At 36.7% G+C, this 26,056-nt stretch overlaps 2 protein-coding genes across 2 annotated transcripts; both read left to right on the top strand.

The window, feature by feature from the left end:
* The first annotated feature begins 9,609 nt into the window (after positions 1–9,609).
* LOC108318816 (ataxin-3 homolog) lies at positions 9,610–21,153 on the top strand. Its single transcript, XM_052868996.1, has 2 exons — positions 9,610–10,018; positions 20,114–21,153. The coding sequence occupies exons 1-2, from the start codon at positions 9,782–9,784 to the stop codon at positions 20,942–20,944; spliced, it is 1,068 nt and encodes a 355-aa protein (XP_052724956.1). The 5' UTR covers positions 9,610–9,781; the 3' UTR covers positions 20,945–21,153.
* A 3,195-nt stretch (positions 21,154–24,348) lies between these two features.
* Positions 24,349–25,539, top strand: LOC128193934 (uncharacterized). The gene has a single exon (XM_052868130.1). It carries the CDS (start codon positions 24,349–24,351, stop codon positions 25,537–25,539), a length of 1,191 nt encoding a protein of 396 aa, XP_052724090.1.
* The last annotated feature ends 517 nt before the right edge of the window (positions 25,540–26,056 follow it).

The following is a 26,056-nucleotide window of genomic DNA, read 5'->3' as shown; positions in this document are numbered from 1 at the left end:
GTTCAGATAGTGGACGCTCGTCCAGTCGTCCAAGACGTTCGCCAAAGTGCACGCTCGCCCAATGTACTCGCTCGTCCAAGTTGACGCTCGTCCAACTCGCGGCCGCTCGTCCAGAAAATTGGACGTTCGTCCAGCGCACCCAACGCTCGTCCAGGGTCGTTCGTCCTGGGACGCTCGTCCAGAAAATTGGACGCTCGTCCAAAAATTTCCCGTGACTCAATTATTGCCCTTCTCTTTAAAAAGCTGATCCAGAGAAGTGCAGAATGGAGATCTGGAACGGAGAGGAGACCTGACACTGCTGCAGCTGCTCCAAGGGGCTTCCATGGTGGAAATTCACCAATTTCCACCATCCAATCCATCATTTCTCTCTTTTATGTTGTATATGTGTAGCTAAAACTCCATTTCACTGGGGTTGAGAGTAAATTTCTGAACTCTTTGTAATTTTTCTATTAATGCATGAACTTGTTTGAATTATGTGTTCTATCCTTATTTTTCATGCTTTTGATGGAAATCTGAGCTATTTGAACGGTTAAATCATTGGAAAATGTATGAGACCGCGGACCTAGGATAGAACTGCTAAAGGATTTCGAGTCCTAGACATAGGAGGGAATTTTTAGTCATCTGTGACATTGTGTTTAAGGCAAATCTGATAATTGAATTAGCTAAGGAATTAGCAATTTAGTTTGAATGATTAAGAACTGTCTCTGAGGAATCAGGACTGCATGCGCCTAGGATGTCGATGCTTAATTTTGAGGAATTGTGTTAGTAGAAAATTACCGGAGTGATGAACTTGAATTTCAACCCCAGTGAACTTTAAGTAGACTGTTTTTACCATTTTAATTTCATCTGCATGCTAAAATTCATCTGTGTTACTAAATTACGTTTATTAATCACTAAATTAGTAAACTTTAACAATTAGTGAAGCATAACAAATCCCTTGGGAAAACGATATTCGGACTTACTGATTTATTACTTGTACGATTCGGTACGCTTGCCGAGGTCTCAACACTCTCCTGAAACTAAGAAGTATTACATGTCTGCCAATGTCACATTCTTTGAACACACTCCTTACTTCTCTCCATCTGTTCAGGATGTTTCTATCCTCTAGCAGGTCCTTCCTATTCCAATGGTTGAGTCAAATAGCTCTATTGTCTCTGTCATTCCCAGTCATGATCACAATCCTTCTACACCTGTTTCTCCACATACTGAGATCATCCCACACAGGGCCCCAATGGATAGTCCACCTCCCCAAGACAATGGTGAATCTCCTACTTCAGATTCTTCTCCCTCGTCACCTCCTCCCACGCCTCCTGGTGCAAATGATTCAGCATGGCCTATTGCCCTCAGAAAAGGTACTCGTTCCACTCGGAACCCTCATCCCATTTATAACTTTCTAAGCTATCATCGATTGTCGCCCTTCTATTTTTCTCTTTTATCCTCAGTGTCCTCTGTTGTTATACCCAAGAATGTGAAAGAAGCACTTGATCATCCTGGATGGCGACAAGCTATGATTGCAGAAATGCAGGCTCTTGACCACAGTAATACTTGGGAGCTGGTGCCCCTTCCCCCCAGGAAAAAAGGCGGTTGGTTGTCGATGGGTGTATGCAGTTAAAGTTGGCCCTGATGGTGAAATTGATCGGGTCAAAGCTCGGCTTGTTGCAAAAGGTTACACTCAGGTTTATGGTCTTGATTATTGTGACACTTTCTCTCCTGTAGCCAAGATGACTACTATTCGTCTCTTCTTTGCCATGGCAGCCATTCGTCACTGGCCACTTCATCAATTGGATATCAAGAATGCCTTCCTACATGGTGATCTTGAGGAAGAAGTTTATATGGAGCAACCTCCAGGGTTTGTTGCTCAGGGGGAGTCTGGTATGGTATGCAAATTGCATCGATCTCTATATGGCCTCAAGCAATCCCCACGTGCTTGGTTTGGAAAGTTTAGCTCCATTGTTCAAAAATTTGGGTTAAAACGCAGTGAAGCAGACCATTCAGTTTTTTATTGTCATTCTTCTCTCGGGAAATGTGTTTACTTAATAGTATATGTTGATGATATTGTCATTACAGGAAATGATGTTGTTGGAATATCTCAACTAAAAGAGTACTTGTGTAGACATTTTCAAACCAAGGATCTTGGAAGTCTCAAATATTTCTTAGGCATTGAAGTAGCGCAATCAAAAGATGGAGTTGTAATCTCCCAAAGGAAGTATGCTCTTGATATATTACAAGAAACATGCATGATTGATTGTAGACCGGTAGACAGTCCCATAGACCCAAACCAGAAATTAAGGACAGAAGAAGGTGAATTATTCTCCGATCCAGAGAGGTATAGGAGGCTGGTTGGCAAACTGATTTATCTCACTATTACAAGGCCAGATCTATAGTTTGCAGTTGGAGTGGTTAGTCAGTTCATGCAAGCTCCATGTATTGACCATTGGAATGCTCTCATTCGCATTTTAAGGTATGTAAAGAAGGCTCTCGGGCAAGGATTGTTATATGAAGATAAAGGAAGCATTCATGTCTCTGGGTATTGTGATGCAGATTGGGCAGGTTCACCTATTGATAGACGATCTACAACAGGATATTGTGTTTTTCTGGGAGGAAACATTATTTCATGGAAAAGTAAGAAACAGAATGTAGTAGCTCGATCAACCGCGGAAGCCGAGTATAGGGCAATGGCATCACTAACATGTGAACTTATATGGGTGAAACAATTCCTTCAAGAGGTTAAATTTTGTGACATCCATACTATGAAGATGTATTGCGACAATCAAGCTGCTCTCCACATTGCATCAAATCCAGTGTTTCACGAGAGGACTAAACATATAGAAATTGATTGTCATTTTGTTCGTGAAAAGTTGTTGACCAAAGAAATATGTACTGAGTTTATTGGGTCAAACGATCAACTCGCAGATGTATTGACCAAGTCATTAAGGGGTCGTCGGATTGAGTTTATTTGTTCCAAGCTTGGTACATACAATTTGTATGCTCCAGCTTGAGGGGGAGTGTTAGGATATTTATCCTATTTTATCATCATTATAGTGTGTCAAGGGTTACCCTATTTATCATGATTATATTATGTCTAGGATTACCCTATTTATCATGATTATATTGTGTCTAGGGTTACCCTATTTATCATGTATTTGTGTATCAATTTATTCTTATAAATAGAAGATTGTGAGAGGGATCAATTAAGCCCTCTAGAATTATTTTACAGTTTCAATCTTAAGTATTGTCTATAAGACTAAACTATCTAAAGCTCTAATTTGTTTTGAAGTTTAACAAACAACAATAAATGAAATGATCATATGATAGTGTTATCATTAGAAAAGAAATACAGTCAGAATATAAATGGTTTGTGAAAATGCTCTGAAAATTCTAAACATATTAAGGAAAGCCTTAGTAAAAACACCAAGGTATTGAACAAACACACCACTAAACAATTTTCCTATTTAATGCATCAATGAGAGTCTTGTTGAATGCAACAAGTGTTATACATCGCTAAGCGATGATCAAACGAACTCTCGATATATCTTGATAAATGAAAGTGTTAAGAGATGTTTTTGGGAAGTACGCCAAAGGTCTTAAATGAAAAATTCCATAAAGTTGTGTTGAGAGACACCTTGCTAAACTCATCTTTGAAAGAAATAGAGTAAAATTTAAAGAAGTCTTTACATAGGCTAGACAATACCATGTGTTAAACGATCTACTTCATCCAACTATGAAGTTTTCATCAACTACTTGGTATCTTAGTGGAAAGCTTAAACGATCAAATCCTTCATGAATGGTAGAAAATGTAAAAACACTTTGTAGTTCTAAACATGCATTAAATGTCATTAAATGCTCAAGGTTTAAAAACAACTAAAGTGATAAGAGAAACGACATATCTGTTGCATGCATATCTATTCTACTCTGTGCATATTTCCTATTACACGCATCCATTTGCTCCATCCTATACAAATTGGAAGTGGACATTAGAAACAAAGAAGACATTTGCGAAATGTTCTCTTCATCAAATGTTGTGCCAGAAAAATCGTGTTGCCTACTTTTTTCAAAGTACTAAAAAAGCAAGTCTACTTTGACAAGTTGACTTCAACCAACAACTACTACATAAGACAAGACTAAGAAGACTCAAAGATCAAAGAAAAACTCTATGTAACATATATCTTTTTGAGAAGTCTTTAAATAGAAGATCATTCAAAAAGAGAATCGAGAATATAATAGAGAAAAAGGCTCAAGTGAACAACGTCGAGAAGAAACTTAAGCACACAAACTCAAAAGAGAATATCTGAGAAAGGGAAGAAAAAGTTAAGCAAGAAAAACACTTTCAAGCTTTATTAATATATAAGCTTACTATTGTAAGAAGAGAGAAGAGAGAAAAATTATGTGAGTCTGTTAGATTGAATTGGATTGCATATATATCCTCTTTGCGAGAGTTATCGTCTAAGGACTTATAATTAATCTTTTGATTGAAAATTCTAAAGAGAATTCAAACATTTTACGTTTAACTTGGTGAAGTTAAACGGTAGCTAGATGAGTTTGTCTATGAAAACTAAAAGCTAGTGAAACTCAATGAAATTTAACTTGGTGGAGTTAAACGGTAGTTAAACGAGTTTGTCTAGTGGAAACCAAGAGTTAGTGAAACTCAACTAGACAACATATCGGGAAGATATTTGGATTTTCTAGGGATACCAAGGGTGGAGAAGAATAATGCGCAATGAAGAGTGGATGAAACTCGGTTCTAGTCAAAGTAACGGTGGTTACTTGGAGTGACTAGGGATACCAAGAGCAGTGAGAATACTCAGTTGTAATCTTGTTGAAGATTATAGTGAACCCTTTAAGGTGTTAGAGGAGACTGGACGTAGCTCGGTGGAGCGAACCAGTGTAAAAACAACTGTGTCATACAAAAGTGAGAATACTCAATTGTAATCTTGTTGAAGATTATTCCTAAACGCTTCTCTTACAAATCTTGCAGTTGTATATTACTTTAACCGTTAAAAACAATCTTGTCATCAAACACCTTTTTATTAAGAGCTAGTTTTATCAAAACACTGCAGAAAACTTATTTAAACAATTGAAAAATATTTGCTTAAAGAGCCTATAGTTTGAATTGAATTTTCAAGTCGAGTGTTTAATAACTTCCGTAAACTTTTCAGTCCTCGACAAAGTTGTTAAACTTATCTCCTTCGCAAAAAGTTTTCCTATAACACTATTCAACCCCCTTATTGTGTTTTTTCAGGTACTTCAACAAGATCATCTAAAAAGAATAGACTATCTAACATCTCAAGTTTTGAAGTTTAACAAACAACATTTAATGAAATATTGTTTAGAGAATATAACGTCTGGACAATGTACACATAAGAACATTCTTATTGAATGCTTGCAAGACAAACCATGATGTGTCAAGTATAAAAGATTAATCTACATTGTGCATAAGCGCATCTAGGGAAAGAAGCCATAAGCCCTATATATCTTATCAATTGTCACTACTTGAAAAAGCTCAGACTTGCAATAAATGCTTATTTTACAAAACATGCTTCAACACTCTATCAACATATAGATAATTAAATGTATGTACATATTATACCTTGTCTGCTTTGCTTTTTCCCTCTTTATTTGTATAGATATTGACAGTACTAAGATATACTCAAAAGCATTACACGAGGATTAGAAAGAAGTTGTGGTATATGAAGACATTCTTATAATGTTTCCTAAAACTTTATGTCCTACCATAGCCGTACAAATTCTAACTGTGAAAGCAATGCTACTTTTCACAAGGTGCAAAAACGTACATATCTTTGTACGAGAAGCCACCTAATATCAAGAAGGGTTAAATATGTTTTTAGTCCATAAACTATCAAGCGAATTTGTTTTAAGTCCCTCTTTCAAACTTTGGTACACTTTGATCCTTCTCCTTAACGAAACCATAATTTTTCATCCTCCAAAACTAACGGCGTTAAAAAGAAGTTGAGGTGGCTAACGTCTGGCCACATCACTTCTCATTTTTCTTAAACATGTCAATCCTTTCTCTTCTTACCCCCTCTTCTGTTTATTTCTTCAACAGTTGTAGCTCTGATGGCGATAAAGGGTGACTTGACTGATCCTCACAACGTTATAGAAAATTAGGATTCTAGTTTTGTTGATCCACGTAACTAGAGAATGGTTACGTGTTCCTCTGATGGCTCTGTTTCTGCATTGTCGTTGCAGTGCTGGCATTAGAATGTCAAGAGCTTGCTTGACCAACATTTTATTTTCCGGTTGGCAAGTCCTAAGAAGAGCAACAAAAACCTGGAGTATTATTTTTTCAAGGGCTTGATATGCCTCCAAGAAATGGCAAACATTCACAAATGCCTATTATTTGCTGGCTGTGTATTCTCGCTTAAGATGATTCCACCCAAACTATATCAGTTCCTTCCTATGATGGACAAGATCATTTTGAAGATATTTAAGAAGCAAGGTAGCATGCCAAGTTGCTCTAGATGTATGCAAGAAACTACTCTTTCCATAACGCATGCCATCTGTTCGACACAATGCCTTTTAGAAATTTGCACTCATGGGTTGCACTCCTGCGTGTCTGTTGCAATTCGAAGCTCTTTGAATGAAAACCTTTTTAAATGACCAAGACGCACCTTTAGATCATAATGTTATGTCAAATAACAAACACACACAGGTTCAAATTGAACATAAGAGAAAGAGAATGAAATAAAAGCTCTTGGATGCACAATATCTTGCAGTGGAATAATTTTTGAGACACTAAAAACTGAAATGACTTAGGGTATTAATTACTAGGTCGGTCACGAATTAGGTTACACCCGACATAGGCCATGTATGATTGCCATCTCTGCAACTTCAACCCTATAATAAATGTAATTTTTTTTAGGACACAAGCATCTACCTCTATTGCCTAGAGAACCCATTTATGTTACTTAAATTTTTGTATGCATTAGACAATATTATATTATGCATAGAATAGAAGGGTAAAGAAAGATCCCATCAATAGTGCATTATGGTGCATATGTGTAGTGGTATCTAGTTGTGCTCATCAATCAAAGGCACCAACTTTATTCTTGTGGGATCTCTTTGTCTCTCAAAGCTTGAGACGTGTACTTACAAGAAGTTGAAAAGGGAAAACACATCAACCGCACCAAGTGTGAAAGCCCAAGTTCCATTCCATCCACCTTAACTTTCCATGCCAATTAGCTTCTGTCTCTGCTTACACTTACCCTTAATTTTTGTTTTCTTCTTTCTTTTCTCTCTTGTTTCTTTTTGCTACGGATATATACTATTCTTTTTGCTTCTTTCTATGGATATCCATCGGACTTACTTTTTCTTTTAAGAGAATCCCCTGTTCTATGTGCTTGTCTACAATATTCACATTTTCACACTCACATCTTCTCTTTCATTCTCCAAGAACCCCAATGATCATTACTTTCATTCTTTCATTAATTAAATATACTAGATCCTTCTCCTCCCACTCCTTCACAATCTCATTGGTTGAAAATTCGTCGAACCTTCTCCGATCTGGTGCCCCTCCTCGCCATTTCCAGAGTCAAAATGGAAGCTTAGTGGCGGCAGGTGCGATGGGTTGGGTAAAATTAAAATAAAACAAAAACCTATTTTTTTTTATAAGAGCTTGAAATTGGAACCCCAATGAAATGTTTTGGGTCATTAGGATTTGGGATTGGAATCAAAAGGCCTTGCTTGTGGCAGACACCGTGAAGGAGCCCCTTGCAGCGTCTGAGGCGTCATCCTTGTCGATTGTGGACGAGAGAATGGCGGTGAAGACCTAGAAGAAACAACGGACAGTCGTCTAGGCGGTGTCGCCAAACTGTTCTCACTTTGCATTAAAAAAATACCAACGTGGTAAACGTTACAAATGAAAGATGTCATCACACGTGGCCAGGCGTAAGCCACCTCAGCTTTTTTTTAACGTTGTTGGTTTTGGAGGATGAAAATTTATAGTTTCTTTAAGGAGAAGGATCAAAGTGTACCAAAGTTTGAAAGAGGGACTAAAAACAAATTTGCTTGATAGTTTGGGGACTAAAAACATATTTAACCCTATCAAGAAAGTCAATTATATCTGAGTAATAGTCATCTCTCAAGAAGGTTATAAAATGAGGACTCACACAAGAGAATACAAGAACTTTTGCTATTATTGTATCGTTACACTGTTATTCTCTCAATAAACTTACATCGTGTAAGTTTGTTCATAGAACAAAAGAAAGAACTTCACAAGTTCTTACTTTCGTTGTATTGTATTTATCATCTCATTGAGAGTTATTAGAATCTGTACTTGTAAACCAACACTGATTGTGTTTGGAAATTCTGAAGAGAATTCAAACTCTTGTATTGTTTAGCTCAAGAAGCTAAACGTTCTACACATCTGTCTAAGGTTGATACCATGAGTGATTAGAATACTTAAAAGTACAAGGAGTGGTTAAACTCGAACTAGTCAGGATTGATTAAGGGATCATGAGTGGTTAAAATACTCGGTGTATACTAAGAATGGTTTGTACTCGATTGTAATATTGGATAAGATTAGTGAAACCTTTCAAGAGTTTTTAAGAATGACTGAACGCAGTTCAGGATTGAGTAAATCAGTGTAAAATACTTATATTATTATTTTTCCTACTTAAAACATGTTTCTTAAATACTTTATTTAAAAACACACGTCAAACAACTATTGGAGACCACCCCTACAACAATTATTAAATTAAATGTTAATTTGTGAAACCTTTTAAATACTGTTGTTAAAACCTATCTTTCTAATATTTCCCTATACTTTCATAATACCATCTAGAAAGATAACTACCTAATGTATGGAACTATACTTCCAAATTTTGACACAATATATTTAACCTTGTGAAAACACTTAATATTTATTATTTAAACAAAAGTAACTTTTTAAAGAATAGAACACTTAGAAAATAGCATAAAAATAAATGAATTGTCATACAAAAATAAAATAAAGCAAGTCAATAACACAAATTCACCAAAATTGTTTTTTCTTCGTCGGTGTACCATAGTCTACTTTTGGGATTCTTATCCTACTATCACGACTACGCTTATGAAATTAACAACGGTGCCCCTCTAATTGATCACCGTTGAAGATGCCACGTGACATCTCCACTCGATGCCCCATTCAATCAAACTGCGACAGAAAATCACAAACAAACTTGATTTCTTATCACTTGCCGAACTAGAATCCAATAACTCCTCTTCAATTATATATATATTTAAGTTAAATTATAATATTTTAAATAGATAACCATCTTGTATATACACTATATAAATTTAAGTCAGAAAATAATATTGAGAAAACAATAAAATATAATTTGCTTGAAACAAAGAAAACGTATTTATACTATAGAACAATAATACATATAATTATTATTCATGGATGACTAATTTAATTTTACATTTCGTTTTTGTTATTACAGAATAATCCAATCTTAATTTTAAAATTTTAAATATTCTTTTTAATTTGATATACTACAAATTTAATTGAACGAGAAAAATAGAAAAGAAACATACCGACAGTAATGGACACGTGTGTAATTAGTTTCAATGAATAAGCAGTTTACTCATTTTTATATTGCATAGGAAAGAAGATGAGGTATGTTTTTTTATCCGTTACAGTTCCTTTCCTTCCCCATCTCTCTCACTTTCACCGTTACCTCTCATCGCACACAACCAAAGAGAACGAACCAAAAGCACCGCGAATTGCAATTAGGGTTTATACTCCGTTACCTTTCGCGGTTTTTGCGAGATTGAGGATTCGATGATGATGGAAGGAGCTAGCAATGGAGGGATGCTGTACCACGAGGTGCAGGAGTCGAAGCTGTGTGCGGTGCATTGCGTGAACACCGTTTTGCAGGGTCCGTTCTTCTCGGAGTTCGATTTGGCCGCGCTCGCCTCTGATCTCGATCGCAAGGAGCGCCAGGTCATGCTGCCCGCACTCTCCTCTTCCGATTTCGAATCGCACAATGTGTCGCTCGACGGCGATTTCAGCATCCAGGTTCGGTTAGGGTTTCTCTTTCCCTAATTTTTGTTTTCGCCTTTTTCGCCGTGGATTGTTGACGTGTTCGTGAGAATGTGATGTGCTTATAGTCGTTTTTGTTTTGGAAGTTTCTAGTTGCTTGGATTTTAGTTTAATATAAGCGGTTTGTAATTTCTTTTTATTATTTGAGGATTTTTGGGGCTTTTGTGGACCTAGATTCTCCTTCAGTTGTTCAATACAAGCTTATAGACTGTGGCACATGGTTGAATATATTTCTATTTCGCTGGAGTTGACTTCTTTAATTTATAAATGGTTATGATACTTTTAGTTTATAAGGATGTCTTGAGCTTGATTTGTGCATACCTTGTTTTTCATAGGATGGCCTTGTGCTGTGTGGTGGATTTTGCAAGTGTAGTTTGACTGATTGAATATTTCTCATGTACTTATTTTACTAGATGTTTGTCTATCGAAGGAAGTTCTTTGCATTGACATGTATGAATGGCAGGGAGGTGGGGGCGGCGAGTTAGATGTAATATATGTTTAAAACTTTGGATTGTTTGACTAAGCATGTTTCATTAAATAATTACTCCTTTTACATTGTTTCAAGCGTTGTTGACTAGTCACAATAGCATTTTGCATACCGAAATGTCTTGGATCCATGATTGCAACTCTTTATGCTATTGCTGCCACTATCATTGTTGTGGTTGCAGAATGGATCCTGCATCCTTGTCATCTCTGTCAACTCTTTAGCCAATTGAACTTCTAAATTAGTATAATGTCATTTTTATGCATTTATTTGTTTGCGGACTTCTTTTATTTTGTGTATACATATAGGAGGCTCTAGCACACCATGTCGTGTGGTCCAAAACCTCACTAACACAAGCAGTCTTGACATGCCTCTAACACATGTTAGATATACCGATACAGTAGTTGAATAAAGCTATTTTGTTTAAGCGATAATGCAGAATGAGCATGGCTCCAACATGGGCCAAGATATTCAGTTGATGAACATCAGTATATGTCGGAAGTTTTACATTGACTATAGATAAGGTCAATTTAGAATATATATATGTGACCTACTCTAGCTAGATTTGTGTTTGTTGAGCATATATATCATTCTACTCGCTATCATGCTGCTTCAGATCACTCATTAGTGTCTAGTCCTACATACGAGATATATATATCTTGGTGTGAGGGGGTGTGTTGGAAATCCCATATCGACTAAAGATAAGACTAATTTAGAGTATATACATGGGTGCAATAGTCACCTTACAAACCAATTTTGTAAGGTTGAGTTCGGCTTAAAATCCACTTCAATACAGTATACACAGTCAAATCATGGTTTCTAATTTGTCACTTGATGAACCAGACTAGAGACTGTTTTTCTATAGTGATGATGATCAAGGAGGTCACCAACTTTAGACTTGATCTTCTACTTTGCATCAACCAACATAATGTTTCTCCTGTTGTACTTTTGTGAGACTCATTATTATAGGACCTAGCTAGTTGTTTTGTTTCATTCCTCTTATCCTAGTATTTTTTTTGGAGAAGGTCATCATTATATGAAAATTGTAAAACTTAGAGAGGTAAAATATAATTCTCCATTCAAATCTCAATGAGTATGTATGTGTGTGTAGTGTCATGGTATCGTATATTTTTAGAAATTACCCAAGGCCTTGTATTGATGTCAGTATTGTGTCGGATTTGGAGCCTCATTGTATTTAATTGATATATAATATATCAAATTCTTCGCATTTTGCTTTCTTTGCAACCTTAATTGGTTGCATTGGTTTTGACATGGCACTTAGGAGATTCATCTAAATTATAATTTAGGATCATGATATAAACCTCAACAAGGATTTCACTGCAATTGTATTATATGATGAAAAAGGGAAGCTGCTGGAACTGTTGCAACAAATGGAAAAGATAAGCAAGAGCCTTTGGCTCCTACATGGAGAGATACTCTCCTAACCATCTCAATACAATATTCCTCTTCCCTCTTTACTCCCCTACTGACTGATTAAATCAAGCTGTAAAATAGTGTATGCTCTATTCTTCCACTCGACAAACCTTTTTTTGTTTGTCCCACCTTAGAAATCACTCTACTAGTGCAACACATTTTTCTATTGGAGTTTCCTCATTGACTATATATAAGATCAATTTATAGTATATAAATGGGTGCAAACCTCACTTTACGCATTGGTTTTGTAGTATATAAGATCAATTTATAGTATATAATGGGGCTAGCCCAATTTTTGAGGTTTATGCATTAAACATTCAGAAAACACAACATTGAAAGATGCAATTAAGTTTCTGCAGTTTCCATCTCTTTTCCCAGCCGTTGCTGCATAATCTCTTCCACTTGCTACTGCTTATCTCTTTATCCACTCCGCTTTTTTGCCATCATCATTCTGCTGCCGCCAACCACCATGCAAAAAGCGGCTGCCATGGGCCGCCATGAAAAACCCACTTCACCATTGCTTTGTTGTGGTGGCAGGTTGGGAAACTACAACAGGTTTCTGCCATGGCCAAAATCGATAACACTGGTGAGAAGTGTTGTGTCTTGTTTGGCAAGAGAAAAAAAGTGATAGCAAGGAAAAGCTAAGTTTTTTCTTTCCTCTTGTTTTATTGCATGGAAAATGGAAGGAAAGAAATAACTGTACAATTGAATAAATGTCCCAAATAATAATTGAAATATTGTAATTAATCTTTTAAAAAAGGTATATTTATGAATAGTTTATTATTATTATTGTTATTATTATTATCATCATCATTTTGAGATGTGAATGTGAATATGTTTGGTTGAGATGTATACTTTGAAGATACACGGTTTGAGTGACATGGGTAATTTGGTCTTTGATAGCATTCTCTCACTTTATTATGTTTATCCCTCACCTTCCATCAATTGTCGACGAGGTGCTTTTGACATGGGACCTAAATGAACCATTCTTTCCTCTCTCTTTAATGATGCAACCAAACCGTGGAAGGATACCAAATTTAATTCTTTTGTTTCCATCCTTGATCGTTCCATATGCTATCCTTTAAAACAAAGATATCTTTAATCAAATAGGAATGGGATTCTAATATTTATAGAACTTATGACAATGGTTGAAAGTTAAAGTAGACAAAGATTGGTGTGAGTTTTTATTGGCAAAGAGATCAAGAGATGACTTAAAACATATACAGTGTCAAATCCTATTGAATGTTGGTTTTTGTCAATGGCTTTGAAGAAGTAGGAATGGAGTGAGGCATGTCTTTTTGTGGTTTTGGGTTGAGCACAACTTTACTTCCTAGATCCATGGTGATTTTTAGTGTTGGCAAAGAATTGGAGTTGATATAATGATAGGTACCCAGATTTTATTAACACTGTAAAGAACTCCAAGACAGGTTCTTGGATGATCTCTTAGGAAAACCACTTGGATGATCTCTTAGGAAAACCAGGGGCAACTTGGTCTGTGTCTAATGACTGAGAAGACAACAAAAGTCCAGGTCTTTCGAGAGGACCTGTCTCTCCCTTCCTTACACTTACAATCTTCTCAAAAACTGTTGAAAACAACCATATACAGACTATATATAGTAGTCTATTTACAACAACCCACCCTACAGACCGTTATAATTTCTTGTTATCCTTATGATTGCTTGTTATCCTTGTTCCTTCTAACATACACTTTCCTCCTAAACCTATCAATACCCCTCCATGAAGTTTTACCTTGTCCTCAAGGTGAAAAGCAAGAAACTTAGTGTTGATGGTTGTACCAGCTTCCCAACTGTTTTCAATGGATGGGAGGTGTTGACATTTAATAAAGACTTCCAATTCACTAGTTGTAGTAGTGCGGATGTCCAACAATGCCTCTGGATACACTTCTAAAATTAGATCTTCAGTAAGCATAGAAGGAAGAGGTTGAACTGAAGTGGTTGGTGGCACAACACGCTTGAGGAGGGACACACAAAAGACCAGATGGATTCTCCTGTGAGTAGGGAGATCTAGTTTAGCTACAACCCCTATGCGTTCCTTGACTGTGTAAGGACCATAAAATACTGTTTCCCTTGACTGTGTAAGGACCATAAAATACTGTTTCCCTTGGAACCTTCTATGATCCTCATTGTCCGGTTCTTGCACTAGTTTTTTCTAGGCTATCCAATCTTTATTCCATTCTTGTATTCACCATGCCCCAACAACCACCATAGCACCAAGAAAGAGGCCCTGAATACCAATTGATAGGTACCTAGATTTTATTAACACTGTAAAGAACTCCAAGACAAGTTCTTGGATGATCTCTTAGGAAAACCAGAAAGTTTGGTCTGTGTCTAATGACTGAGAACACACAATAAAAGCCTAGGTCTTTTAAGAGGACTTGTCTCTCTCTCTTCCCTACACTTACAATCTTCTCAAAAACTGCTAAAAACAACCCATATACAGACTATATATAGGAATCTGTTTACAACAACCCACCCCACAGACAATTATAACTGCCTGTTATCCTTATTCATCCTAACATAGACTTTCCCCGTGAACCTATCATATAAGAACAATGATTTTTAGTCCAAGTCTCTTTAAACAAGAAATTATAAGTTCGGAGTCCAATTTCAAATTGCAATTCCATGCTCAATCAATCTCACACAAGGTCTTTTGCACTAATGGCTATCAAAAGAGTGTATTACATCTAATTAAAACTGTAACATGGTTTATATTTTACAATATTGTTACCCTTTCTACTATTCATGGGTTGCATCATTCAGTGGCTTAATGAAAAGTGTTAGAATTATTGTTAGTGTGTTCCAACTAAAAGTAAGTTGGAGATGAGTGTTAGTGTTGTGTGAGCTGTGAGTGTGAGTGTTAGTGTTGTGTGAGCTATGAATGTGCTGTATGTGAGGTGTTCCACTCACTTAATCCTATAAGTATAGGATTAAGGAGAAGGGTGAAAAAGAACCAAGAACTAAGTAATATACATTTCATATTACATTTCAACATGGTATCAGAGCAGGTTATCTGATCTATCTCTAGGGTCTCTGCTGTCTGCCGGCGGCCGGCCGCCATGGCCGCCGGCAGCCCCTACAATTTTCGGCAGCCTCTACAGTTTCCGGTGACAGCCCCTCAAATTCCATTTTCTCTTCTTCTCTGTGCATCCGTCCAGACCAAGTGTGCCACTACTGTCGCCGCCACTTTCCGCTGCCATCGCTGCTGACTCCGTCGCCGCCGTCGCTGCCGTCGTCGCCGCCGGTCACCGTCACAGTTTCGACGGGTGACCAGCGGATCTGGACCGTCTCCTTGAGCGACGGCCACCCCTGCCGGAGACAGGACCAGAATCCTCCGAACGCGCCGCCACGGAGCTCTTCTTTCCGGCTAGTCCGCCGCCGTCACCGTTTCGACCGGTGACCATCGGATCTGGAGCGTCTCCTCGAGCGACGGCCAACCCCGCCGGAGACAACACCAGATTCCTCTGAACGCGCCTCCACGCGCCTCCTCTTTCCGGCAGATCTCGGACGCGTATAGCCACGCGTCGCCTTGTCGCCGGCCACCGTCACCGTTCCGACCAGCGACCACTGGATCTGGTTCGCCTCTTCACGCGACGACCAACCCCACCGGTGCCGGCGACCGAAACCTCCGCACCAGCTGTCACGCGCCGCTTCTTCTCGGCCAGTCTCGGCCGCGTGTTCTGCACGCGCCGCCTTCCCGCTGCCGGAGTTTCACCGCGACACCTCCATAACCGTCGTCGGAGCTCCCTCTCTTTGTTCCGACCCTCAGAGCAGCCATTGCTGCCATCTTCGTCTCCACCGTTGATGTCCAGGCGCCATTTGCCGCTGTCCCGCGCCGTTTCTGCTGTCCCGCGCCATTTCTGCTGTCTGGCGCCGTTTCTCCGTTGTCCAGGCGCCGGTTGCTGCTGTCCGGGCACCGTTTTGCCGCTGTCCGGCATTGTTTTTGCCTTGTTGTAACAGCTCATGTGAGCTCATGTGGAGTTGTTCTTTGAGACCGCTCGCTGAATTGAATCTTCCGAAGTTATGGGTTTCAGATTTGTCCAAACCCTCGTACGGATCGGTTCTCACCCATTCTTCCACCTTCATGTTCATGTTGTTCAGTCGTGAGGGGGAGTATGCTTCCACCACTGTAGGCCCTCATCACCTCATCAGTCAAGTGATGGCATACAGGCCCCATCAGTCAGGACTAGATGGCCGTCCCTGTAAGTCCCCATCACCTCAGTTAGTGATGGCATGCAGGCCCCATCAGTCAGTGCTAGATGGCTGTCCCTGTAAGTCCCCATCATCTCGTCAGTTAGTGATGGCAGTCCCTGTAGTTTTGTCGCTTTCAGCCACTACAGGCCCCATCAGAAAGTGATGACAATTTAGTCTCTACAGTGAGGGGGAGTATCGTTCCAAGACAACACTGCAAAGGAAATCTCATGTGTTTGAAGACTTTCCAAGTTGAAGTTTCTTAGTGTATTTTTCTTCTTAGTGCTTGTATTTGCAATTTGGTTGATTGATGTTATTTTCATTTGATTATGTTTATTCCAAGCTTGGCTCATACAATATGTTTGATCCAGCTTGAGGGGGAGTGTTAGAATTATTGTTAGTGTGTTCCAACTAAAAGTAAGTTGGAGATGAGTGTTAGTGTTGTGTGAGCTGTGAGTGTGAGTGTTAGTGTTGTTTGAGCTATGAATGTGCTGTATGTGAGGTGTTCCACTCACTTAATCCTATAAGTATAGGATTAAGGAGAAGGGTGAAAAAGAACCAAGAACTAAGTAATATACATTTCATATTACATTTCAACAAACAGGTTTGATGATACTAGTAGAAATTGGTCAAACTAGGATTTAGTAGGCCCAGGCATGTTTTCCGTCAACTCTGACCTATCAAAAGCCATTTTTAATGGTTTGACCCGAGTAACATAAAAAGCCTAACCCATCTTCCTCATTGATTTTTGGGGGATGTTGTCCTAAGAACATGTTATCTCTTTAATTTGATTCCATCATTCGTTCTTAATCATCAGGTACTCCACTTTGTCCTTCGTCATTCCCCTCTATATGATCTTTGTCCACATGTTTCATCAAACCTAGTCAAGATAAACTTCTTCCTTGGTTGCTCAATTTTGTGACTCTTCCATGACTTAGGATGCTTTTGCCAACATCATTTCAAGTAATGAATGTTGCCCAATACCTATTGACATTCTATTGGGTGTCCTATCTTCAACAAATAATGTTGTGGAGGCCATGTTTAATCCTTTCTTGACGTTATTTCCCCTATCAATTAAAGTCTTCTCTAGAAATGATTGGCCTATTGTTATGTTAAATAACTATGTTCTATACCCACAACCTTTCTCTCCATTATACTAACCTCATTTATAATTGACTTTCCACTATACATATATTATACTTGTTTGTCCATGTTATCGTTTGTTTCTATTCCTAATTCTCCAAGTGAAACTTTATCTTACCATGTGTCCACAAGTGATGATGGATGAGATGTGTACATGGGAGTGATTGTCTTTTAGTTGGCAAATTAATTGTTAGGTGTTAGTTGTTATACACTCTTAATATAGGTTTTGATGGTAACATTGATCACTATAATGTTTGTCTAGTTGGCAAAGAATACAATCAAATCTAAGGACAACATTATACTGACTCTTTTTTTTTTTATTACTAAAATGACATCTAGCCATCTTTTCCTTTACAATAGTTTGTCACTGGACTTTGTTTCAACTTGACTTCAAGAATGCATTTCTACATATGATGAGGAAATCTGTACAGAGCAACCTCCTACATTTGCTACTTAGGTAGAGTATTCTAGTATGGTATGCTGTCTTTGTAGGTCCTTGTATGGCCTTAAGTTATGATGCATGGATATGATTCGTGTATCGATACACTAATATGCTAATTGTGAAAATAATAGGATACAATACGTTATATATGCATATCGAAAAAAGTACAAAATTTCTTATAAACATGATAAATATATGATTGTTATTGTGTGAATCCAAATTCAAATCATATGTATTAAAGATTCTCAAAATAAAAAATTGTAAAGTATTGTCATCATAAAAGTATTACTTCATATATTAGATATTTCATTGATAAGTATCGGTAAAATATTTAAATATTTTAAAGTATCGGATATGAATACATGTTAGACACAAATATGTGATACAAATTGAAGTATTTGTACATCATAGGCCTTAAATAATTACTCCTTAGTTTGAGTGTTTTCAGGCTGTCATCAAACAATTTGGAATGACACTAAGTGATGGTGAACATTCTTTGCTTTACCATCATTCTCCCTAAGGATGTATCTATCTCATTGTATAAGTGAATGAAATGGTTATCGCTAATGGTGATAAGAAGGGTATTGTCCCACTAAAACAATATCTTTCCCAAAAGTTTCAATCAAAAGACCTTGAACAGTTGAGATATTTCCTTGGTATTGAATTTGCACAGTCCAAGAATGGTTGTTTGGTCATATCTCAGAAAATATTCTTTAGATATTCTAGAAGAATCATGGATGTTACACGTTGCCCTTAATCATTTCTTTCATGAGAGGACCAAACATATTGAGGTAGATTCTTATTTCATAAGAGAAAAGTTGGACTATGGAGGCATCACCTTTAAGGTAGATTGTCAACTCTAGTTAAGAGTTGATCGACATATTCACCAACTTAAGGGAGTCTAATTATATTGGTTCTGGTTTCTCAATGTAAATAAAACATCCTTGCTAACTCAAAAATATATGGTTTCAGCTCAATGTCTCCCTATTTATAGTTTAGCAAGGTCATTTCAATATAGCCTTTACCCTTGCATGCAAAGAGGCTGTTTCCAAATTCAAACCCATGACCATTAGATCACCAAGGCACAATTTTTAGGATGCACTAGGGCTCACCATCTGGTTCATTTCCATAGAGAAGTCAAAATATCTTTTTACTGGCCTGATGAATAAATTTTATGATTAGAGTTTGTTCAAAACAAATGATTCAGTTAATGATGATTGATTTGCTCATGCCCAATTAAAGTAGAGCTTTCTTGGTGTTTGCAGTATTATTTTCCAATTACAGTATAACATATGGTTAAACCTCCGCAATGGAAATACAAAAAGGAAGAATGTGACAACTGAAAAATTAATACATGTTATGCAATTGGAAAAAACACCCCAAGCGCATAGAGAATTTAATGTATATATTTTGGTCCAGGGCTGTGGGGTGTACTATGGGTTTGAACCCTCTCCTTGTGTGTTTTACCATTCTAGGAAAAGGTTAATCTCGAGGGGCTAACTTTCATTTTTTAGTTTGCCACATAAATAATGTAAGTAGTTTTTCAGAAAGATCTTTCAAGCATTGGATCCCTGAATTTTTAAGATTCTATTGTTCTAGTTGACTTGTTATATATGCATTGTTCAGTCTTTGGATTTTATTTTATCTTGGGATTTCATAATCAATATACTGTTTTGTTTTGTATATTTTCATATCATTTGTTGTTATATATATCATTCAAGTACTACTATCCTATGCCTTGAATGATTGGGATTCTGGGAAAAGTATTATTGTCAGATCCAATGTTTTTAAAACTGAAATGGACATTGAAGCAGTGAAAGTATTCACGGTTCATTAGTTTAATGGTGACTGATCAAGGGTAGAATTCGTAATAATAAAACCTATAATATATCAAGGAAGAAAACTCAAGTAAAATTTTTAAGTTAGCATAAAGAAATCATATCACGTCTTATAAGATTAAAAAGTCGTAATAAATCTTTATTAATAGCAATCCATGTGTAGATATCATATACGAACATTTATTTTAAAATATCTAAGAATAAAATGTTTATTAATTAATAAGAAAATTTTCAAACTGTTTTCCGAAAATCTTCCTATCCTGCTTCTACTGGTTTCGCTGGTTCTTCATGAGTTTGATTGGCTTTCTGCTGCATCTGTTTTCTGGGTGTCTTGACTTGTTATTGAACTGGCTGTTGTGGTCCCTTTTTAGTAACTGAAGGTACAAGTAGTTTATATTTTATTTAGTGAAATGACTGAAATGTTTGTTCCTTGCATCGAATATTAATTTTGGGAAGGCAATTTAGAACTCGGACCCTTTGCATTTTTTTTATTTAATTCAATTTACAAAGCCATTTCTGTAGGTTTTACAAAAGGCTTTGGAAGTGTGGGACCTACAAGTTATCCCTCTTAACTCTCCAGTTGCTGAGCCTGCCCAGATTGACCCTGAGCTGGAAAATGCCTTCATTTGTCATCTACAAGACCATTGGTTTTGTATCCGCAAAGTGAATGGGGAGTGGTATAATTTTGATAGTCTCTATGCAGCCCCACAACACCTTTCCAAGTTTTACCTTTCTGCCTATCTTGACTCTCTGAAAGGCTTTGGGTGGAGCATATTCCTAGTTAGGGGAAATTTTCCAAAAGAATTCCCCATCTCCTCATCTGAAGCGTCTAATGGTTTTGGTCAGTGGCTTTCACCTGAAGATGCTGAGAGGATAACTAAATCTTGCAACTCAGTACAGGCTCCGCAACAGAGAGTTAATGAGAGCCAACAACACTATGATCAGTTTCTTTCTCACGGGGAAACTGAAATGTTATTAGACATGGAAGATGAGGAACTAAGGGCTGCAATTGCAGCTAGTCTGATGGATTCGTCCCCAATTGTGACCACTGCTGAAGCCAGTACTCCCCAAAATGATCATCATAGTAGTAAACAGGTGGCCACTACTGAACCTACCCCTCTAAATGATCAAAATTCCGAACAAGCAGTAACTACTGAAGCTATCGCTCTAAATGGGAAACAATCCAAACTAGTGGAGCCCATTGAACCTATTCTACCTCTCAACTCTCAAAGCAGCAAACTCATAGCAGCCATTGAAGCTGATTCTCAGAATGATCAAAACAGCAAAGAAGTGGCATCCACTATAGGCGATAACGCTCAAGATGAAAACGAGAATAAAGAGAAAGCTGTCTAAGAGTGTGCTTAATTTGGCCCGAATTTGTTTTTGCAATTGAGGACAATATTCTATTATACCAGTTTTAGGTGGTCGAAACATACCTCAGTGACTTAAAGTCATGGTGCTGTGCAGTATACACATTCTCATTTCAATTGCATGATGTATAAACTGTAAGGAAACCCTTCAGCCTTTCCATCGATAATATGATAGTTACCAAGTTTTGATAATGTTTTGGAAAGCACTTCACTTTTTTTCGTGTGATTGTGATTATGATTGATACTAATTTTGACCATGATGCGTGTTGGTACTAGTATAATAAAGTTGCTTGGGCGATAACGGGAACTCTTCAACGATTGAATGGAACCTTTCCCCAATTTGATAGGCTCTAGATTTATGGTTACTTCGATACTACAGACATGACCAACAGAAATTGTCTGGTTTTCCCAGGATAAAAAAATATTTAAATGTTATTAATTTCCTTAAGTCGGATGTCTTCAAACTATAATAGTGTATGGTTTATGACAATGCCTACGAGAACATTTATCTTGTTTGTGTATGCGCATTGTCACTTTTGATATTGTTTTTCTAGGTTTCATAGTTTATGGCAGAATTTGAACTTCTTGATCCACACACATCTCATGATATAATAAATAAGAATATACGGAGTTTAAGAGGACAACTTATTGTAGAAGATCTTAATGCAAAAGTGTTCAAAAACATGATCTCACTGCAATTTTGTTTAAATTGATTTTGATAGAGAATGTACTTTTTTTTTTCTTGGGAAAAGAGAGAAGTGTGAGAAAAAGAAAGACATTGTGGGATCCATGTTAAAAGAACTTTGTAGAAGTAATGAGATTTATAATGAAGTCCAGAGATTTTGTGGCACTCATTTTAAAAGTTGGAACGTGTATACTTTTCCTTATTAGTTAAATGTTTTAAAGGGTAAATACACATAAAGTGCTATAATTTTTTTTATGGATTAAATATATTTTTAATTTTTAAATTTTGATGTATCATTGGAATTGGTTCTTAGTATGAAATATTATTTACTTTGTAAAAAAATTAATTGATTTGAATTAAGAAAATTATGTTTATTCATTTTTCAAATGAGATAAAAATAAATTCTAATTTTGTGTCCGGTTTAAAGATTATAAATATATTTAATTTTTTTTATTCAAAATAAATAAATATATAAGTATTGATATATTTTTAGTATAATAAAAAGTTACATTATTAGTACAACTTTAATATTTATATTTTTTTTAACTTTGTTAATGATTAATGTTATTATGCTTATGTTTGGTCTTTAGTATTATCACATGTTTATCAAAGAAAAGAACTACTGAGTATTTATATTTATAAAGCCAAAAATAAAGGGTAAGAAAGGTTTCATTCAAGTTTAACTGTATGCTAATAACATTGATTCTTATTTTAATAAACACACATAACAATTGTTAAAGAATAAATACATGTTTAGTTGTCTAAACATTAGCAAAGTTCAAATAAAATTAAAAAAAATAAAAAGAAATTGTGTTCTAAAAACAAAATATGTCTATCTAAACCAATCATTTACCCAACAAATTATTATATTTCTCGAATTTTATAAATAACATTTAAAAAGAAGAAATGGAAAAGTATTTCCTTACAAGAGAATCAAGAACTTGCCCACTCCTCCTTTCTATTTTTTTTTAAATTTTATCTAACTGCTATTTTCAAAGTTCAACATAACATTAATCACTTTTTATTATTTGTAATTTTATACTTTACTAATATTTAATTGTTGACTTTTAAAAAAAACTTTATACGACATTTTAGAAAGAAAAGAAAAAAAGTATTTACTTACATAAAGAATGAAAGAACTAACTAAATACTTAACTATCTTTTTTTAACAAAAGTATCGGTCTAAATAAGATTCTAAAACAGGAAAAACACCCTTCAACCAAAAGAGATACACTTTTCAAAGGGAAGAATAATTATAAAAAAATATAAAAATTAAGTTTTTTCATAATTTGATGTTTCATCTTTAAGAATTAAGAAATCTGCTTACATTTTTTTCATTAGTTTTGGAATAAAAAACCAATGAATTATATCATAGAAAAATCGAAGTTAAGTTTGAATTTGATATGTTATTTTGATTTTTTTTTCCGTTTATTTATTTTTGAAGAAATATTACTTGATTTAGTCAACAAGTAAATGAAATATCATTTGAATGAAGAAGAATAAAGTATCAGGCTATTATATTATATTCTAGCGACTAAAATTTTATTCCATGCCTAAATAATTGCTTTCCGCACTTCAATAATTCTTACGTGCACTTCATAACTTTTAAAATACCCGTCTTATCCTTGCTATTTTATTTGAAAGTTAGTTTCTTGTTGGTTAAGAGTTTTGTTACGTTGTTATTTTATTTTTTTCATTATGATTCGAACTGCAACTATTCTGGTCGAGTTTTGGTGGTGATAGTAGTGATTTGAGGTTCTGTAGGCTCGAGTATATGGACAAGATATGAATGGATACATTGAAGTTTGCATTTGTCGTTTTTTTATTTTTAAAGAGGTTTTGGAAACTCACATTTTTTAAAGATATTTTTTTTTGAAAACGTTTTCTTTGTTAGATTGGTGTATCCAAAGCTTATTTTTAATTTTTGGAAGGTATTTTTTTTTTCATTTCAATAATCAGTATTAGAGCTCTGTTCTTAATAAATTTTTAAAATGGATTATGAAACAAGTTTTTCTTAAATAACTCTTTCATCTTATAATGAAAAAAATTATGATCTTCTAAATGTAAAAATGGAAGTCTATCTATAGTATACCTCGGTGCGGTAATCCCTAGAAAAAATAGGGTCGGACGGTTGGCTAAGGAGAGGGATTTAGAAAGATGCGGGATGGTCGGCTAAGACGGAGGAGTCCAGAAAGATGTGGTTGGGTGATCATTGTTAAACGTTAGAGATCAATTAATGTTACCAGAAACAGAACGTATGGCTTTAATGATCAGATAATAAGCAATAGGAAAGAAAATATATGGCATTGATATGATATTAATTAGTAGTTAATGGTTGTTACGATGACTCAGGTCTATAAGTAAAAGATTTAAGTCCAGGTAAAAGGACCTTTTTCTTGAATAATCTTACCTTAATCTCCTTGAAAACTATTCTGACTTGAGTGTCGGAGTGTTTCTTGCAGGGGACAACCAATTGGTATCTTGAAAGGAGCTTTGAGAAGTGGAAGATTGTACCAGTAGTACCAGGAAGCAGGAGGAACCGTAGTCTCGGACCCAGAATACCAAAACCTAAGGCCATGAGGTTTATTCGGATTGAGGGGGGGCGCGCTTTCCAACAAGCGTAGAGAGAAGAAGCGGCTCCGTCTGGCAAGCCAAACCAAGGACGAAAGGATGGAGGAAAAATACTTGGAAGAAATGAAGGGATGAATGACCAGAGGCATAGAGACCTCCCTAGGACGCCTCAATACGTCCATTATACACCCTTGAATGCACCTAGAGCAAGGGTGATGGAAGAAGCGCTAAGGGCCGATTTGTTAACTTTAACTCAATCGCCTACTCCCAAGGGAGCTGATGGACGGAAGCATTGTCAATATCATCAGAACTTGGGACACACTACAGAGGATTGTATAACCTTGAAGGATAAGTTAGAAAGTTTGATACAGGCAGGACATTTACGAGGGTATGTGCAGGGCAAGAGACCAAGCCCTATAGGATGTTTCGGGCGTCCATCCAAAAGGAGTAACCACTTCAAGAGAGACGATCGGCAAAAGAAGGATCGGAGGAGTCGGAGTAGGAGCAGAGAACAACCCTTGAGAGGCGTTATTAACACTATTTCAGGAGGATTTGCTGGTGGCGGACCTTCGACATCGACACGAAAACGACACTTGAGAAGTCTGCACAGCGTTAATCCTGTAGAGATGGTGAGAAGGTCAATGCCGAGCATTACGTTTTCAAATGAAGATTTTCATGCTCCTGACCCTAATCAAAACGACCCTATGGTCATAACGGCGGTAATTTCCCGATACAATGTGGGAAAGGTCCTAGTGGACCAGGGAAGTTCGACCAACATTTTATATTGGAAGAATTTTCAGCAGATGGATATATCGGAGGATATGATCATGCTGTTTCACGAACAAATTTTAGGATTCGCGGGGGAAAGAGTAGACACGAGGGGTTACGTCGACCTAAGAATGTGCTTAGGGACGAAGAAAGATGCTAAGGAGTTGAAGATCAGGTTTCTACTGGTGGAAGCCAATACCTCATACAATGTTTTGCTCGGTTGTCCGTGTTTGAATGCTTTCGGGGCCATTGTTTCCACTCCCCATTTGACGTTAAAATATCCATCTGACAGTGGAAAAATCTGGGTTGTTCGAGCAGATCAGAAGGTGGCTAGGGAGTGTTATGTCGCGGGGTTAAGGATAAAACCCTGGATTTCGACTAAGAAGGTTAAGCGTTCGGAGGTGGCCATGGTAGAACTGGATCCTAGAGTTAATACAGAAGACCGAATGGAGCCGTTGGGAAAGGTACAACCTTTCATACTAGGGACGACAGAAGAGCAGAATACTACCATTGGCCGAAGCCTTACAGAGGCCCAGAGCCGAGCGATTGGTTGAATTCTAATTACGGACAAGGATTTGTTTGCATGGACGACAGCTGACATGCCAGGAATTCATCCTAGCATAATTTCTCACAAGTTATCATTGTTTAAGAACGTACGCTCGGTCGCGCAGAAGAAGAGAAGGTTGGGAGCAGAAAAAAGGAAAGCGGTGGATGAAGAGGTCTGGAAGTTGAGGGAGGCAACTAAAACTAACTCTAAATAATGCATGATAACTACTAATATGGAATAATGCATGAAAGCAAATCACGAATCTGATTTATGCTCAAGAAAATGTATTTGAAGGAATGAAAATGTAGAATTACTATTTCGGTTTGATGTATGAAATGAAGGAATGAAAATGATGTAATCTAAATGAATGAAAATTTCGGAATGAACGAGTGAATGACATATATTTATATGTATCAGTTTATCAAAAGTCAAATGTAATTGAATGTAACTGTAAGAATTCCAAAACAGAGTTGGAATGACAATGTGTTTTTGGTTTCTTGAATGCTCATGTAAAGAATATATGA

Source organism: Vigna angularis, chromosome 9 (assembly GCF_016808095.1).
Source record: "Vigna angularis cultivar LongXiaoDou No.4 chromosome 9, ASM1680809v1, whole genome shotgun sequence".
NCBI classification, from domain to species: Eukaryota; Viridiplantae; Streptophyta; class Magnoliopsida; order Fabales; family Fabaceae; genus Vigna; species Vigna angularis.
This window is presented reverse-complemented; position numbering and strand designations above follow the sequence as displayed.